General features: G+C 38.8%; 1 protein-coding gene across 2 annotated transcripts in view; it reads right to left on the bottom strand.

Moving 5' to 3' along the window:
- The window catches only part of RNF38 (ring finger protein 38), a 126,264-nt gene that overhangs the window by 63,916 nt on the left and 46,039 nt on the right, over positions 1-16,309 (bottom strand). For both annotated transcript variants that reach the window (XM_053204936.1, XM_027039446.2), the window contains exon 2: positions 1,584-1,654. In XM_053204936.1, the coding sequence (XP_053060911.1) occupies positions 1,584-1,654 (71 nt within the window). The remainder of the gene's footprint in view (positions 1-1,583; positions 1,655-16,309) is intronic.

Raw genomic sequence — 16,309 nt, 5'->3', positions numbered from 1 at the left:
ACAAAATCCCTTAAAGTTCTCTTCCCTTCTCCCGTGTATTTTAAGAAAAAAGTGCCATCTCCTAAAAGCACAAAATCGGTCATAGAAAGATGCAGAAATTAGGAGCAAAAATATTTCCAAGTAGATGGCAAGCATCTTGTGGAGGTAGAGCGAAATCTCATCTCCAGACTCTATCTGGAGACAGAACAGAGCACAGTTTGGCATCACCACTACAAATGAACAAATGGAGAAAAGCATATTATACTTAGCAGAGGGAAGAAAAACTTAACCCCAAAACATCTTCACAATTACAAAGCACAGTTGTAAGCAATATTACTGGCCTAAAGTGATTCTGCCTTTCCCTCTATCATCACTTTTTTTTTTTCCCCAAATGCTCATTTCTAAAATCTCTGGTATACTGAATTTTACAGAGCTAACTATATATAGTCTAGCAGTATCTTTCAGTGGTTTGCTACTAAAAAGTTAGAAGTTAAATCCATGCCTCTGGATTACTATAATAATAAAAGAGACTCTGGAATGCTAAAAGCATACCACTCTCTCTGTAAACAGGCTGAAATCTGTCTCAGCAAAGCTCACAAAGACAGGGAGATCAACACACAGAACAAAGAAAACCATTTGGAAAATCCCAATGACCAACCAAACTTCTTGATCTAGCTCCAACAGGATGAGGGAGGAGGATCTTGATTAAAACAGCAGAGAAAAGGATCACTTGGATTGGTTTGCCTGGGAAAACTACCAAGGGAGTGATACATTGCTCCATGTAAGACACAGGAAATGGGAGGGAAGCCACTGGAAACTGATGATGGAAAAGACTAAATTTAAGTCCATCCAACATCAGCAGCCAGATGTTCCAAGCACCAAGCCCACATTAGTATCTACTTGCAAGGGCTGGGCCATCAACTGTGCTGATGAGTACTGTAAAGTCCCCAAGACCAGGCTGCTTGAGAGAAGAAGCAAAACACCAAAATGAAACAAAACCGCCAACAGTTCGGACCTGATTTAAAAACCAAACAAAAAATGAAACAAACAAAAAAAAACCTCAGGCCCTAAGCAGGTTTCTTTTGCATGAATTAGACAGGTTCCATTCTTAATCCTCAACATTTCGATTGGGCTTTGGAAACAGAAAAAAAAAAAAAAGTAAGTACGAGAAGAAATGGTAATGCAACACAATCAACTAAAAAAAAAAAACAAATCAAAGTGGCTAAGATATTTCAAACTAGAAACAGACACAAATTGCTGAGACAATTAGCAGCTTTGGGAGCACCTGTTCATATATTAAGATAATCCACCCAGTCTGTGCAAGAAACGAGGAAGCAAAGTGACAGGGACAAGGATGAGCATTAAAAAAAAAAAAAAAAAAATGGAGGTTTTATTAAGAGACAGCCCACTTCCTGAAAATTATCCTCAAGTGTTCTGGAGTGGTCTAATAATCTGACACGTACAGCAGCAAGGCCTTCTGTATCTCAAAATCGTGCCTCCCCAGGCACACTCTCCTGGCCCCATGTCCACAGTTATGCAAGTAAATCCAACAATGTAAGGGCAGCATGCATTTTCACCATGATAGACATCAACACAGACCTCACCTTGTCACTGTCATCATGACAAATGTGGTCGTGATGGATGGACTGGCACTGAAAAGAAGCACCAACACTACCTACAAGAGAAAGGGAGGAAAAGTTAAGATGCAGTAAGTCCTTACATTTAAGCTGTTTTCCCAATTAAAAGTGCTTTTCTATCATCCCATCTAATCCTCAACAATACTCAGAAGTAGGCAGGATAGAGATTGTATTATTCATGCAGCTTAAACAAAACAAAACAAAACAAAACAAAACACGGAGAGGCTGTCTTGCACAAAGTAGCAGTCAGTGAAGTGGTGTATCTGAAACTAGAATCTTGTTCAAACCCCTTATTCACCACTTTCTACTATACTGAGCAGTCAGCTTTCAAAGTATGGCCATCTAAGTAAGCACAACAGCCTTCAATAAGGCAAACCTATTTAAAAATATAGACATACCCTCTTCAGAGTATATATACTTCCTTTGAGAAAAAACCTGACACTATAAACTCTTAGCATATAGATAATACCATCTAATACACAATTATGGGGCACCTGGCTGGCACTCAGCTGGTGGAGCACGCAACTCTTGATCTTGGGGCTGTAGGTTTGAGCTCCATGTTGGGTATAGGGAGATTACTTAAAAATAAAATGTTTAGGGGCACCTGGTTGGCTCAGTCAGTTAAGCATCCAACTCTTGATTTCAGGATTGTGAGTTTGAGCCCCAAGCTGGGTGTAGAGATTACTTAATAAAACCTAAGGGGCACCTGGGTTACTCAGTTGGTTAAGCATCTGTCTCTTGATTTCAACTCAGGTCATGATCTCATGGTTCATGAGTTTGAGCCCTGCATCAGGCTCTGTGCTGACAGTGCAAGCCTGCTTGGGATTCTCTCTCTCCTCTTTCTGCCCTGCCCCATTTGCACATGCCCCTCTCTCTCAATAAATAAACTTTAAAAAAATAAAATCTTAAAAAATGTTGAAGGGGCACCTGGGTGGCTCAGGTGGCTGAGCATCTAACTCTTGGTTTTGGCTCGGGTCGTGATCTCATGGTTTGTGGGATTGAGCTCTTGAGTTGAGTTCTGTGCTAGCAGTGCAGAGCCTGCTTGGGATTCTCTCTCTCCCAATCTCTCTGTGCCTCCCCCCACTTTGCGTGTGAGCGCACTCATGCACGCTCTCTTTCTCTCAAAATAAAAAACACTCAGGGCACCTGGGTGGCTCAGTCGGTTAAGCGTCCGACTTCGGCTCAGGTCATGATCTCGCAGTCTGTGAGTTCGAGCCCCGCATCAGGCTCTGTGCTGATGGCTCAGAGCCTGGAGCCTGTTTCAGATTCTGTGTCTCTCTCTCTGACCCTCCCCCGTTCATGCTCTGTCTCTCTCTGTCTCAAAAATAAATAAATGTTAAAAAAAATTTTTTTTAAACACTTATTTTTAAAATAAAAATTTTTAATGTTAAAATTTTAAGTTTAAAATTTACAAAATTAAAGCATTTATATTTATTTTTTTAATGTTTAATACACAATCATATAAGATTATAAATCAGTTGTTACTTTGAAAGTATACTTTTTTACTACACCTCTTTGTTAATTTGAAGAACTATCTCCTAATGACTGCTTTATAATAGTGACATTTCTAACCAATAGGAAAACAAATGATTATTCAATAAATGATTCAACAACTGATGAGCCATTTGAAAAAGTTTGGTTCCTACATCACACCATACAGAAAATGGTGGCTCAAAGATCTATATAAATGTAAAAACAATGAAATCAGTTTTAAAGGAAATGTAGACTTAAAAAATAATCTTGGGATAAGAGAAACTTTCTGAAAGATAGCTAAAACAAAAGGCATAAACAAAAAGTCAGCAGGCATGACTGCCTACCAAAGATGAGCAAACCCCTTCTTCTTATGTATGAGAATTTGACCTTGGGTTAATCCCTCTTAAACTGATTAAAACAACATGCTACCTATATGTCGCTTGGCAACACTGCTTATTATATAAAGTTGCCAAACTAGTAAATTGCATCTGCATCTAGAAGTACAACGAACACTTAGTAGCAAGCCATGTTTTTGAGCTTCTCTGAGTCTAGTGACACGTAATTAGGCATGTCCCTTGCAGAGGATCCTTGAAACTATGCCTATGGATTTCTCTGTGGCACCCAAAGTGGTTATCATCTCTGAACCTGAGTTGTCAAAAGAACACTTTGGAAAGTATGAACTGTTACATGAACTTCCACAAGGACTCCCATTATCTTTTTTTTTTTAAAGATTTTATTATTTTTTTTAATGTTTATTTATTTTTGAGAGAGACACAGACAGCGCGAGTGGGGAGGGGCAGAGAGAGGAAGACACAGAATCCGAAGTAGGCTCCAGGTTCTGAGCTGTCAGCACAGAGCCCGATGAGGGGCTCTAACCCCGCAAGATCATGACCTTAGCTGAAGTCGGACGCTCAATCGACTGAGCTAACAGGCGCCCCTAAGATTTTATTTTTAAGTAATCTCTACACCCAATGTGGGGTTTGAACTCACGATTAAGAGTCACATGCTCTACCAATTGAGCCAGGCAGGTGCCCCAGGACTCCCACTATCTTATAGACAAGTTATAGTTACCATCCTATATCCTTCTGAATAAAGTGTTGCCAAGTGAGACCTATGGTCTTTTTATCATTCTGAATACATAAATGCTTAGTTGAGCCTAAGACATCTGCCACCCCTGCAGACATTACATTGTATTTTGTAATATTCACCACACCATCAATTCAGATGTCCAATTATTCCACATGCAACTGAGAAAGAATGCTGCCTACTTTGACACATTTTCTTAATATTAAACTTTTTAATTTCATACATATTGAAATAATTCTTTTAGACTTGTTTAAAGGTAGATTTTTATCCTATGTTACTCTTATGCATTGATAAAGAGAAAATACTGTCAGAATGGCTAAGATAAAAAACTCAAGAATGGGGCGCCTGGGTGCCTCAGTCGGTTAAGCGTCCGACTTCGGCTCAGGTCATGATCTCACGGTCAGTGAGTTCGAGCCCCGCGTCTGGCTCTGTGCTGACAGCTCAGAGCCTGGAGCCTGCTTCAGATTCTGTGTCTCCCTCTCTCTCTGACCCTCCCCCGTTCATGCTCTGTCTCTCTCTGTCTCAAAAGTAAATAAACATTAAAAAAAAATTAAAAAAAAAAAACAAACTCAAGAAATAACAAGTGTTGGTGAGGATGTGGGAAAAAAAGGAACCCTCACGCACTGCTGGTAGGAATGCAAATTGGTGCAGCCACTGTAGAAGAGAGTGTGGGGGCTTCTCAAAAAACTAAAAATAGAATTACCATATGACCTAGTAATTCCACTAATGGGTATTTACCCAGAGAAGACACTAATTCAAAAACATATATGTACCCCTATGTTTATTGCAGTGTTATTTATAATAGCTAAGCTATGGCAGAAACCCAAGTGTCTATCAACAGACAAATGGATAAAGATGTGGGGTGTGTGTGTGTTCAAATATTCCTGAGCCATAAAAAAGAATGCAATTTTGCCATTTTGCAATGACACGGATGAACCTTGAGCATATAATGCGAAGTGAAATCAGTCAGAGACAAATACCATATGATTTCACTTGTGTAGAATTTAAGAAACAAAACAAAACAATGAAAAAGAGACCAACAAAAACCCTAGAGTCCTAAATACAGAGAACAGGTGGTTGCCAGAGGGGAGGTGGGTGGGGGTGAAACACATAAAGGGGACTAAGAGTACACTTACTGTGATGAGCACTGAGAAATGTATAGAATTGTTGAAATATACTGTACATCTGAAACTAACACTGTATGTCAATTATACTTGGAAGGAAGGAAGGAAGGAAGGAAGGAAGGAAGGAAGGAAGGAAGGAAGGAAGGAAGGAAGGAAGGAAGGAAGGGAAAATAATTACATTGGCAATAGCAGAGAAAATTTTTAAAAACTACAAAGAATAAAAAAAACTTACCAGAAGGGTGCCTGGGTGGCTCAAGTAGTTAAGTGCCTGACTCTTGACTTTGGCCCAGATCATGATCTCATGGTTCAGTTTATGAACCCAAGCGGGCTCCACCCTCACAGCACTGAGCATGGGGGCTGGGGGCGGGGGGGAATTCTCTCTCCGCCCCTCCCCCACTGGTGCTCTCACATATTCATGTGCACTATCTCTGTCTCTCAAAATAAATAAACTTTAAAAAAACAAATTAATCTCACTCAAACACAGGACTAAAAACACTAAATAAAACTGCAGCATACACAGTATGTATAGTAGTGACAACACATGTAATATAATATGTCATCATAATCTACTCATGTTTACCTAAGAGAAGCCTGATTCCTTACATGAATTCAAAGAAAAGAAAATTTATCAAGAAAGTATTAAGATAACATTTATCAAGAAACAATGTCAAAAAGTTTGCTCTGAGATGCCTGGCTGACCAAATTGGTAAAGCATGCAACTCTTGATCTCAGGTTCACGAGTTTGAGCCTCACGCTGGGCATAGAGCTTACTTCAAAAGATAAATAAAATATGGGGTGCCTGGGTGGCTCAGCTGGTAAGTATCTGACTCTCAGTTTCAGCTCAGGTCATGATCTCATGGTTTCGTGGGTTCGAGCCCCGTGTTGGGCTCTGTGCTGACAGTGCAGAGCCTGCTTGGGATTCTCTCTCTCCCTTGCTCTCTACCCCTCCCCCCTCAGCTGTCTCTCTCTCCCTCTCTCTCTCTCTCAAAATAAATAAAACTTAAAAAATTAAAAAATATATAAATATTAAAAATTAAAAAATAAAAGTTTGATCACATCAAAAGATGCTGGAAAGCATTTGATATTATCAATATCTATTTTTCAGAAATACACTTATGAATATACTTAACAAGTTTTTGACACTGGATGATAATTTCGGGGAGGATGCGGGGGAGAGACACAGTTGCCAAAAAGTACACTTATGGATAGAGTAATATAAACCACAACGTGCCCTCTGGTATTATTATCAGTTAACATCATTTAACATATTCCAAATCCATGATTTGGAAGAAAGAATTATACAATAATGTCCCAAATATTAAAATCTCCTGAGAAAGTAGAATGACAAATTAAATCATGACATCAACTATTGTGTCAAAAATATGGTAGATGTGTTTTAAAGAGGAGTTAGTAAAATTATACTTCCAGACACTATTAACCTAGTAATATTAAATATAACCATGTAATATTAAAGTTAGACTAGTGAAAGAAAACCCTAAGAATTGATGGTTATAAGTATACATTAGATACTTTCAAAGAGGTACCAAGACAGACATTATTTTACTCTTCCACAAAACCCTTGTATTTAACATATCATGTCAGGGGCACCTGGGTGGCCAGTTGGTTAAACGTTGACTTCAGCTCAGGTCATGATCTCATGGTTCATGAGTTCAAGCCTGCGTCAGGCTCTGTGCTGACAGCTCACAGCCTGGAGCCTGCTTTGGATTCTGTGTCTCCCTCTCTCTCTGCCCCTCCCCTACTCATCCTCTCTCTCTCTCTCAAAAATAAACATTAAAAAAATTTTAACATATCATGCATGTCATCTGTGTTTCTATTGAACACAGTTTAAGAAAGATGCAATTGTGCTGGAAACAGTTCACATCATATCATTTAATGACTGTGGGAGAGACCACCACTTGGGACCATCACCAAAAACTTGGGACTCCATGAAAGCTGGAGATAAAGACTGAGATACATTATTTAGCAACTTAAAAATCTCTTCTGAAAGAAAGTATTAAAAACAAATGAACAGGGGTGTCTGGGTAGCTCAGTCAGTTAAGCGTCCAACACTTGACTGGCTCAGGTCATGATCTCATGGTTCATGAGTTCAAGCCCCCCATCTGCACTATGAGTGCAGAGCGTGCAGGGGATTCTTTCTCTCTCTCTCTCTCTCTCTCTCTCTCTGCCCCTCCCCCCACTCTCTCGACAGCTCTCTCAAAATAAAACACTTTAAAAACAAAGAAACAAAAGAAAAGTCCCACAAATGAACAGACATCCACAAATAAAACAGAAACAAAAAACAAAAAACAAAAACCACCTAGACACTGACTTTACACCTTTTCACAAAAATTACTCAAAATGGATCATGGACCTAAATGTAAAACATAAAACTATAAAACTTACAAAAGATAACAAAGGAGAAAATCTAAGAGACCTTGGGTTTGACAATGAGTTTTTAGATACAACACCAAAAGCTTAATCCGTGAAAGAAAAATGTGCTAAAATAGACTTCTTTTAAATTAAAAATTTCTGCTCTGTGAAAGACATATTGAGAATAAAAAACCAAAGCCACAAACGGCTGAAAATATTTGCAAAATGCGTATCTGATAAAGGACTGGTATCCAAAAATATTCTAAGAACTCAAAACTCAACAGTAAGAAAACATACAACCCAATGTTAAAATGGGCTGGGTTTCTCTGTGACCTTTTGCCCTGAATATCAGAGCTCACTCTTTTGCCATTAAGGGAAGGGCCTTTGGATAGAAAACAATGCAGAAGCACCCTAGAGATGAAAGAATACACAAAACCACCAGCTTCCCTCTCTATCCCTGTCCCATAAGACAAAGGATGTTGACAGACTAAAGCTGAATCCTGAAGAATAAAATACATGTCTTAAGGTAGCTTTGGATAAGCTAATCAGAAAAGAAGTACACGCAGCAACATTAGAAACAAGAGGGCCAATTTTTGAAATGTGAAAGAATCTAGTAGAGAACAAGCTAAATAAATGCACATTAGACGGTGTTCACCATGAGTGTTCTTTCTTCAAATACATTTTATGAAGTTATCATTCCTGCTCAACGTGCCCTGGGGGCGCCTGGGTGGCTCCCTTGGTTAAGGGTCTGCCTTCAGCTCAGGTCATGATCTCAGCTCATGGTGAGAGCCCTACATGGGGCTCTGTGCTGACAACTCAGGGCTGAGCCTTCTTCAGATTCTGGGTCTCTTTACTCTCTCTCTGCACCTCCCCTACTTGCCCTCTGTCTCTCTCTCTCTCTTAAAAATAAACATTAAAAAAAATAAAAATAAATAAGAAAGAGCGTGCCCTGGCACTCACAGGCAGAGAAGGGGCCAGGGGGCCAAAGTGACAGCATGCTTCCATGCAGACAAGGCTGGTCCTCCCACCTGGTGGCCCATTCCATGGTCTGCTCACACCAGCATTACACTTCTCACTTGGCGTTCTCAACTTGGGACCCAAGACTTCCATGGAGACAAAATTTTATCTTTGCTATCATTAACTTGAAAATAAAATGTAAACATTCATTCTCTTGTGAATATAGCAACAAACCACATTAGTATGGACAGTATGTGACACTGTCACTATTAAAAACCATAAACATTTTCATACAATAGTTGTTACAAGTATACTGAAATGTTATTTACACTTATCACTAGTTTGAATTTATGATAGCTATTAGGCACAATGCTAAAATATATTATTTAATGCATTTATAAGATGCAAATGTATTTCTATTACAAATTAGTTTTTACTATTTTTATAACTACATCCCAGTCTAATTGATTTCCTTTGTAACCTCATGTATTTTACTTTATGCAATTAAAAATGTTCTCCTGGAAAGAGGCCTAATGAACTTCACCTGATTACCAAGAATCCATGAGACACACCAAAAATGGTTACAAATCCTACATTAGCTAGCAAAGGATGCTGGGCCCGGAGGAACAAATCACATCAGAAGCCTTGTAAGGGAAGAGACCTGCATCATCCTGGGAAAACTCAGAAAAATGTGCAAAACTGAGGAAAGAGAACAGAAATGAGGATTAAAGTGAGAGTGTGGAGCCCAAAGTTTAGAACTAAGGGAGGTAAAGAGGCCAAGGGTCAAACAGTGGTGGGAAGTGAAGTTTCAGGGCAACTGCCAAGAGTATCAGCTAGGATTCTAGTCAACAGGAGCAAGGTGGTGACGTAAAGCAGAGACACTATTTGCCATGTTCCCAGAGGCCACTACGCTGCAAAATCCAACCGTCAATTTTGCATCCTCATCTTTCGTGATCTATTTGCAGCATCTGACCCACTTGATGCCACTCTCCTTCTTGAAACCCTTTTCTTCACTTGGCCTCAGGGAAACTTCCCACATTACTGACTGCAACTTCTCAGTCCCATTTGGTAGAGTCTCTTCATCTCCCCAATTTCTAAAGGCTGAAATGTTCCAAAGATCAATCCTCCGACTTCTCTTTTCTGTCTATATTTACTCCTTTAGTGATCCTGACTAGTCCCATGGCTGATAACTCCAAAATCGGTATCTCCAAACCCTGACGTCCTCACCTCCCACCACAAGAAAATTCACATTTCTATATACTGCTACCTACTCAGTATCACTTAGATGTCCAACTAGCATCTCACACATTACGTACCCAAAACCGAGCTCGTGATCTTCCCCTCCAAAACCACCCCTCTTCCAGTTTCAGTAAATGACAAAACTATTCACCAGCTGTTCACCACCACCGGCCAAAACCCTTGGCATCATCCTCAACTCCTCTCTTTCACTCACATCCCACATTTGATCAATTAGCAAATCCTGTTGGTTCTACTTTCAAAATATGCCTGAAATACAATGACTTCATATGTTCTCCATTGCCGCTACCCATGTCAAAGCCTGGACTAATGCAGTAGCTTCTTAACCGATCTCCTTAGTTCTACTCTTTCCCTGTGAACTTTCCTTATCTTCCCCCCTAGTCTATTTTCCATACTGTAGCATGGAGGACCCTTTAAACTGTTCGGACAGATCACGTCACTCCTCCCCTGAAAACCTAGGGTCCTTCTCTCACTCATAATAAAATCCAAAGTCCTTACACCTTGGTCTACAAGGTCTTTCACATGACCTGGCTATCCTAGACCCTTCTGATCTTATCTCCTGCCACTTCTCCTTTCCTAAAAGGAAATTAAAACACAGTAAATACACATAGCAAATTGTCATGCTAGTATGTGATAGGCTTAAAACAGAACACTGTTCTATGTATGCCTCTTAGTCCCAGGCCCATTCAGAACTCATATTCCCCTGTTGACACGCAGGATGATTTTCCAAATGACATGTTCTAACAAGGATAGTTGGAATGTAACTGAGACTCTTCTGCACATTGCTTTGAAAAAATAAAAGTACTGTGTTTATAAAATACAAACATACAATCTTCTTATATAAACATCTGCAGAAAAACATTGTTGAGACATTATGTATATTCCTTTAAATCTGGATATAAAAAAACAAGAGGCATTAAACCACAATACCAAACTAAAGACCTGGGTAAAGTGTGCACATATCTTTAAAGGTGGTTAACTCTTGACGGTGTGTGATAAAAACATGGCATCCTGAGCGCTGTGAGGATTATTCTTCATTGTGCACATCTGAGACAGGGGGTTGCATTATTTAATCTAGAATATGAAGTGGGCCCCTCTTAAGCACCTCCTGGACTCAATAGCTATTTGCCTATCACCTCAGAAACAAAGATTTGAGGGTTTTAAAATGAAGATTTTGATGTCACAGGGATGAAAGATAGAGCACGAAGAATGTAGTTGGTAGTATTGTAATAGCATTGTATGGTACCAGATGGTAGCTCGACTTATGAGCACAGCATAGCTTACAGACTTCTTGAATCACTATGTTGCATGCCTGAACCTAACTTAACATTGTATGTCAACTACACTTCAATAAAAATATTAGTAAAATGTGTACCTGTTTAGATTTTTATTCAAAAGTATTTTCCAGATCTAGCACTTTAGGTTGAAAGGAGTATTTTTTAAAACTACACTCTTGAGGTGCCTGAGTGGCTCAGTCGGTTAAGCATCCGACTCTGGCTCAGGTCATGATCTCACAGTTTGTGGGTTCGAGCCCCAAATCGGGCTCTGTGCTGACAGCTCAGAGCCTGGAGCCTGCTTCAGATTCTGTGTCTCCCTCTCTCTCTGCCCCTCCCCTGCTCACACTCTGTCTCTCTGTGTCTCTCAAAAATAAATAAATGCAAAAAAAAAAAAAAAATTAAAAAAGACTACACTCCTGAATTTACTAATGTATTCATTTAACAACAAGGAACTGACCTGTGGTCAAACCCTAATAGTTTAAAATAAAAATATATATTTTTTATGTTTACTTAATTATTTTGAGAGAGAAGCGTGCACGTGTACAAGCAGGAGAGGGGCAGAGGGAGAGGGAGAAAGAAAAGACTCTCAAGCAGGCTCCATGCTCACAGTGCAGAGCCTGGCATGGGGCTCAATCTCACCAATCCTTAGATCACAACCTGAGCCAAAATCAAGGGTCGGACACTTAACCGACTGAACCATCCAGGTGCCCCAAGATATTTCTCTTTTAATAAATAAGTAAAATACACTTTCAAAATGGAACCAAAAAATAAATAAAATGAAGATTTGAACGACAAAACTGGACAACGGGAAGAGCAATAGCATCCACATAAGCACCACATGCTTTCTGTGACCTATTCTAGGAGACAAAAAGCAGCAGCAAATACTGGCCAAAATTTTACCAATTTGAGCATTCAGAACAACAAAAAAAGACTATAGCTGGCCAAAACACATTCACATCAATGAAAACCTGTGAGTCTCTAATAGTACTCAAAAAAAAGGGAGAAAAGACTTCTCTTATCACTTCCGGAAGTGTCTATTAAAACAGCTTACTTCAAAAACTGGTAATTAAAACCAAAAAAACATGCATTTACCCTACCTTCTAGAGTAATCAAACAGCCTTAGTTCTATCGAGTTCCATATTACAGAAGAATGCCAGCTAATACATGTTGAAGGTATTTTTTCAGAATTAGGAAACATGGTTTTGCAAACCCCACAAAACTGTTGATTCAGGCAAGGGTCATCAATTAGGTTAAAATCATTAGGTGAAAAGCAGATGGAAATTTATAAGTGCCCAAGTAACACTACACAGGTTACGGGTAGTTGCAGAGAGAACTACAAAGTAAGGAGAGCAACTCCTTTCATCTTAATCCAGTGGCCAATCAGCATCATTAGCAGTGGGCCAACCAGATAATATATTCTGAGGTGATACAATATGAGATTCAGACATGATGTCTGTTTGGCATTGGAGCAAAAAAATACTTCCCTTACATCCACCACACTACTGAATATGATTTCCAGCTTACAGGAAATACAGAAGACAGATGAACAAATGACATCGCAAAAAAGCAATCAGCTTACCCAAAGTCGTTGTGCAGAACAGATGGCTCAGGTTTTTAATAAGTCAGTGTTATTACTATTTTAAAAAGAAAATTTTAATTTAGGAACTATGCTAGATTAAAAAAAAGACCTGGGGGTGCCTGGCTGGCTCAGTCAGTAGAGCAGGAGACTCTTGATCTTGGGGTGGTGAGTTCAAGCCCCGTGTTGGGCATAGCGCCTACTTAATTAAAAAAAAAAAAAAAGTGTTTAAGTTTATTTATTTTGTGAGAGACAGCAGAAGCAGGGGAGGGGCAGAGAGAGAGGGAAAGAGAGAGAATCCCAAGCAGGTTCTGCACTGTCAGCACAGAGCCCAATGCGGAACTCAAACTCACGAATTGTGAGATTGTGACTTGAGTCGAAACCAAGAGTCGGAGGCTTAACTGACTCAGCCACTCAGGTGCCCCTGAAAAAAATTTTTTTTAATTAAAAAAATAATTTAAAAAAATTTTAAAGGCTTAAGGAAAATAACCAGATATGCATACCAGGTTGTATACAAGTTTCAATAAACCAGATGAAAAAAATATTTGGGAAAGAACTGGAGAAATGTGAATATTATAAAATTAGATGAGATGAAAATTTACCAAAATGAAACAACTTAAAAAGCAGGGTATTGGCGTGCCTGGGTGGCTCAGTCAGCTGAGCACATGACTCTTGATCTCAGGGTTGTGAGTTCAAACCCCATGTTTGGCATGGAGCCTACTTTAAAAAAAATAATAAAATTAAATTAAAATTAAAAAGCAGGGTAAAGAAAAATATGAAAAAAAAATTTTTTAAAGAATACAAATAGCACGATTTCATGCTGGTTACATATACATGTACACAGATATGCATAATAAAAATTCAGAATAATATATTATGATACTAACAATGGTAATCCCTGAGTGATAGGAGGAAATATTTTTCTTATTTTTGCTCATCTATATTTGATTTTCCATGACTCTTATGAAAAAAAAAAGGGCCTAGCTCCAAGGCTAGCTCCCAGTATCCCTAGGAATATTGGACCAGATGGGACAACAGCCTCAAGAGACATAAACAGAGGACTCCAATAGCACCCTCATGACCATGAACAGCATTCTTGAAAGGAACTATCCATTTTCTTCTTTCTCCTGAGACCCTGTCCAGAGAATGATCTTGGTGACAACTGTTAAGATGGCCTGCTCTGCTAAGATACAGCTGTTAGCTTAAGTGTAGGGACAAATATTTTGACTCCATTCCTTCTGTTATAAAGTTCCAATCCAAATCTATAACGGCTTCTGAGAAATGTACCTTGGAGAAAGCAGTCGAGACCAACCTCTAAGCAGTCTTACATGGCTTTTAGATCCTTTAGGATGCTGGAATAGGACCCTGCACATAGTAGATATTCTACATGTACTTAATGGATTGTTCTGAAATCTAGTCCTGTTTTCTAAAGGCATGAACAACCCTTCCAAATCAGTCTTCTGAAAACTTAATTAGCCTACCAGGCACCGCAATTCAAGGAATTGAAATAGATGCTAAAAAGCATCTGACCTCAGTCAGCAAAATAAAAAAAGAAACTAGGGGTGCCTGGGTGGCTCAGTCACGTTAAGCATCAGACTTTGGCTCAGGTCGTGATCTTGCGATTCATGGGCTCGAGGCCCGTGTCGGGCTCTGTGCTGACAGCTCAGAGCCTGGAGCCTGCTTCAGATTCTGTGTCTCCCTCTCTCTCTGCTCCTGCCCTGCTCATGCTGTCTCTCTCAATAAACATTAAAAACAAAATAAAAAAAAGCAAACTATACAGTTACATTTTTGTCCATTCTACACTAAATGCAACAGTTAGACTTTTAAAAAAATCCAGTCCCAAGAATCCTGCTTGTACTAAGTTTTATTTATTTATTTATTTACTCACTTATCTATTTATAGTAATCTCTACACCAACGTGGAACTCAAACTCACGAGCTCAAGATCAAGACTTGCATGCTCTGCTGACTGAGCCAGCCAGGCACCCCTCCTGCTTGTACTTCTTATATAACTGTCACTACAATTACTGTCTGAAAGAGACATTCAGCACTTAAGTCTAATTTTTTGGTTCTGCTCCCATTTACTGTTCTTTCAGGGCTCTTTTCCTTTTCACTCTAACAGGATTTTTTTTTTTTAAGTGCCTGATTTTATAGCAGGACATGAAAACATACTGAGCCATATCCAATACTTGGCCGAGAGGCTGGTAAATTCTAGAATATGATCTCTCTGGGTTTTAATCACATCACTTGCAATAGCCTTACAAATGCTACCAGGATACCAGAGTCTATGGCGCGGTTGCAGAGAAACGCACCTAGAGGGTTCAGAGTCTTAACAACCAACAAACAAGGTCTATATTTCTGCTCCAAAGATTGAAGTATTATCCAACTGGTTAAACCCAACTTTATTCATCAATTCTCAATGTTCTACACTTTCTCCAAATGAACTTAACAATAAAACAGACTACACCGTTTTTAGAAATCTTAAGGTTTATAAGACAGACTACTGGCTCTATCAGATAATATACTTTAAGACATTATTGATGTTAGGTAAATAATGTGCAAGGGAAAATCTTACTCTGTGAGGATCAGCTGCCTATTCACTGTGACAATAAGATCTTATTGCTGCTTCTAGCTAAGTACAGCAGAAAAGTAAATTTCAATCTTGGGTTGTTTTAAACAACTTTATGGAGATCCAATTCATATACCATAGAATTCATCCACTTAAAGTATAAAATTAATATTTTTAGTATATTTACAAAGCTGTGCAACTATTATCACAATCAATTTTAGAACAATTTTCTCACTCTAAAAAGCAACCCAAGACCATTAGCTCATTTTCCCCTTCTACACACACCTGACAACCACTCATCTAATTCCTGTATATGTCCAGTCTGGACATTTCTTATAAATGGAATCATAAAAATATGTGATCTTTGTAACTGACTTTCACCTAGCACAATGTTTGCAAGGTTCATCCATGTTATAGAATGCATCGATTCATTCCTTTTTATGACTAAATAATATTCCTGTGTATGGATAACCACATTTTGTTTATCCATTTATCAACTGATGGACATATGAGTTGTTTCCACTTCAGTAATATTAGGAATAATGCTATTAAGACATTCATAGTAAGTTTTTGTGTGGATGCTTGTTTTTCATTTCTCTGGAATAGAACTGCTGGATCATATGGTACCTCTATTGAACCTATTAAGGAACTGCCAAAGTGTATTCCAAAGTGGCCAGATCACTTTACAATTCTACCAGCAGTATATAAGGATTCCTCTGGTTGTTTTCGGAGTAGAATGAACCTTGAAGCCAGACCTAGATACAGTTCAGTCATTTACTGAATATGTCATCTTAAACAAGTCATTGAACAAATCATACGTCTTTTCTCCTCTATAAAATGGGAATAATAATGTCTACTTACATCTACTTCAGAGTTGTTCTGAGGGTTATTTTTTTTTAATTAATTAATTTATTTATTTATTTTTAATTTATTATTTATTTATTTATTTGCCAGAGGGGGAGGGGGGAGGGAGCGCGCATGCAAGTGAGCAAAGGGTAGAGAGAG

The sequence above is a fragment of the Acinonyx jubatus genome, chromosome D4 (genome assembly GCF_027475565.1).
Source record: "Acinonyx jubatus isolate Ajub_Pintada_27869175 chromosome D4, VMU_Ajub_asm_v1.0, whole genome shotgun sequence".
In the NCBI taxonomy this organism is placed as follows: domain Eukaryota; kingdom Metazoa; phylum Chordata; class Mammalia; order Carnivora; family Felidae; genus Acinonyx; species Acinonyx jubatus.
The sequence above is the reverse complement of the archived record's forward strand: the minus strand, read 5'-3'. Positions and strand labels throughout refer to the sequence as shown.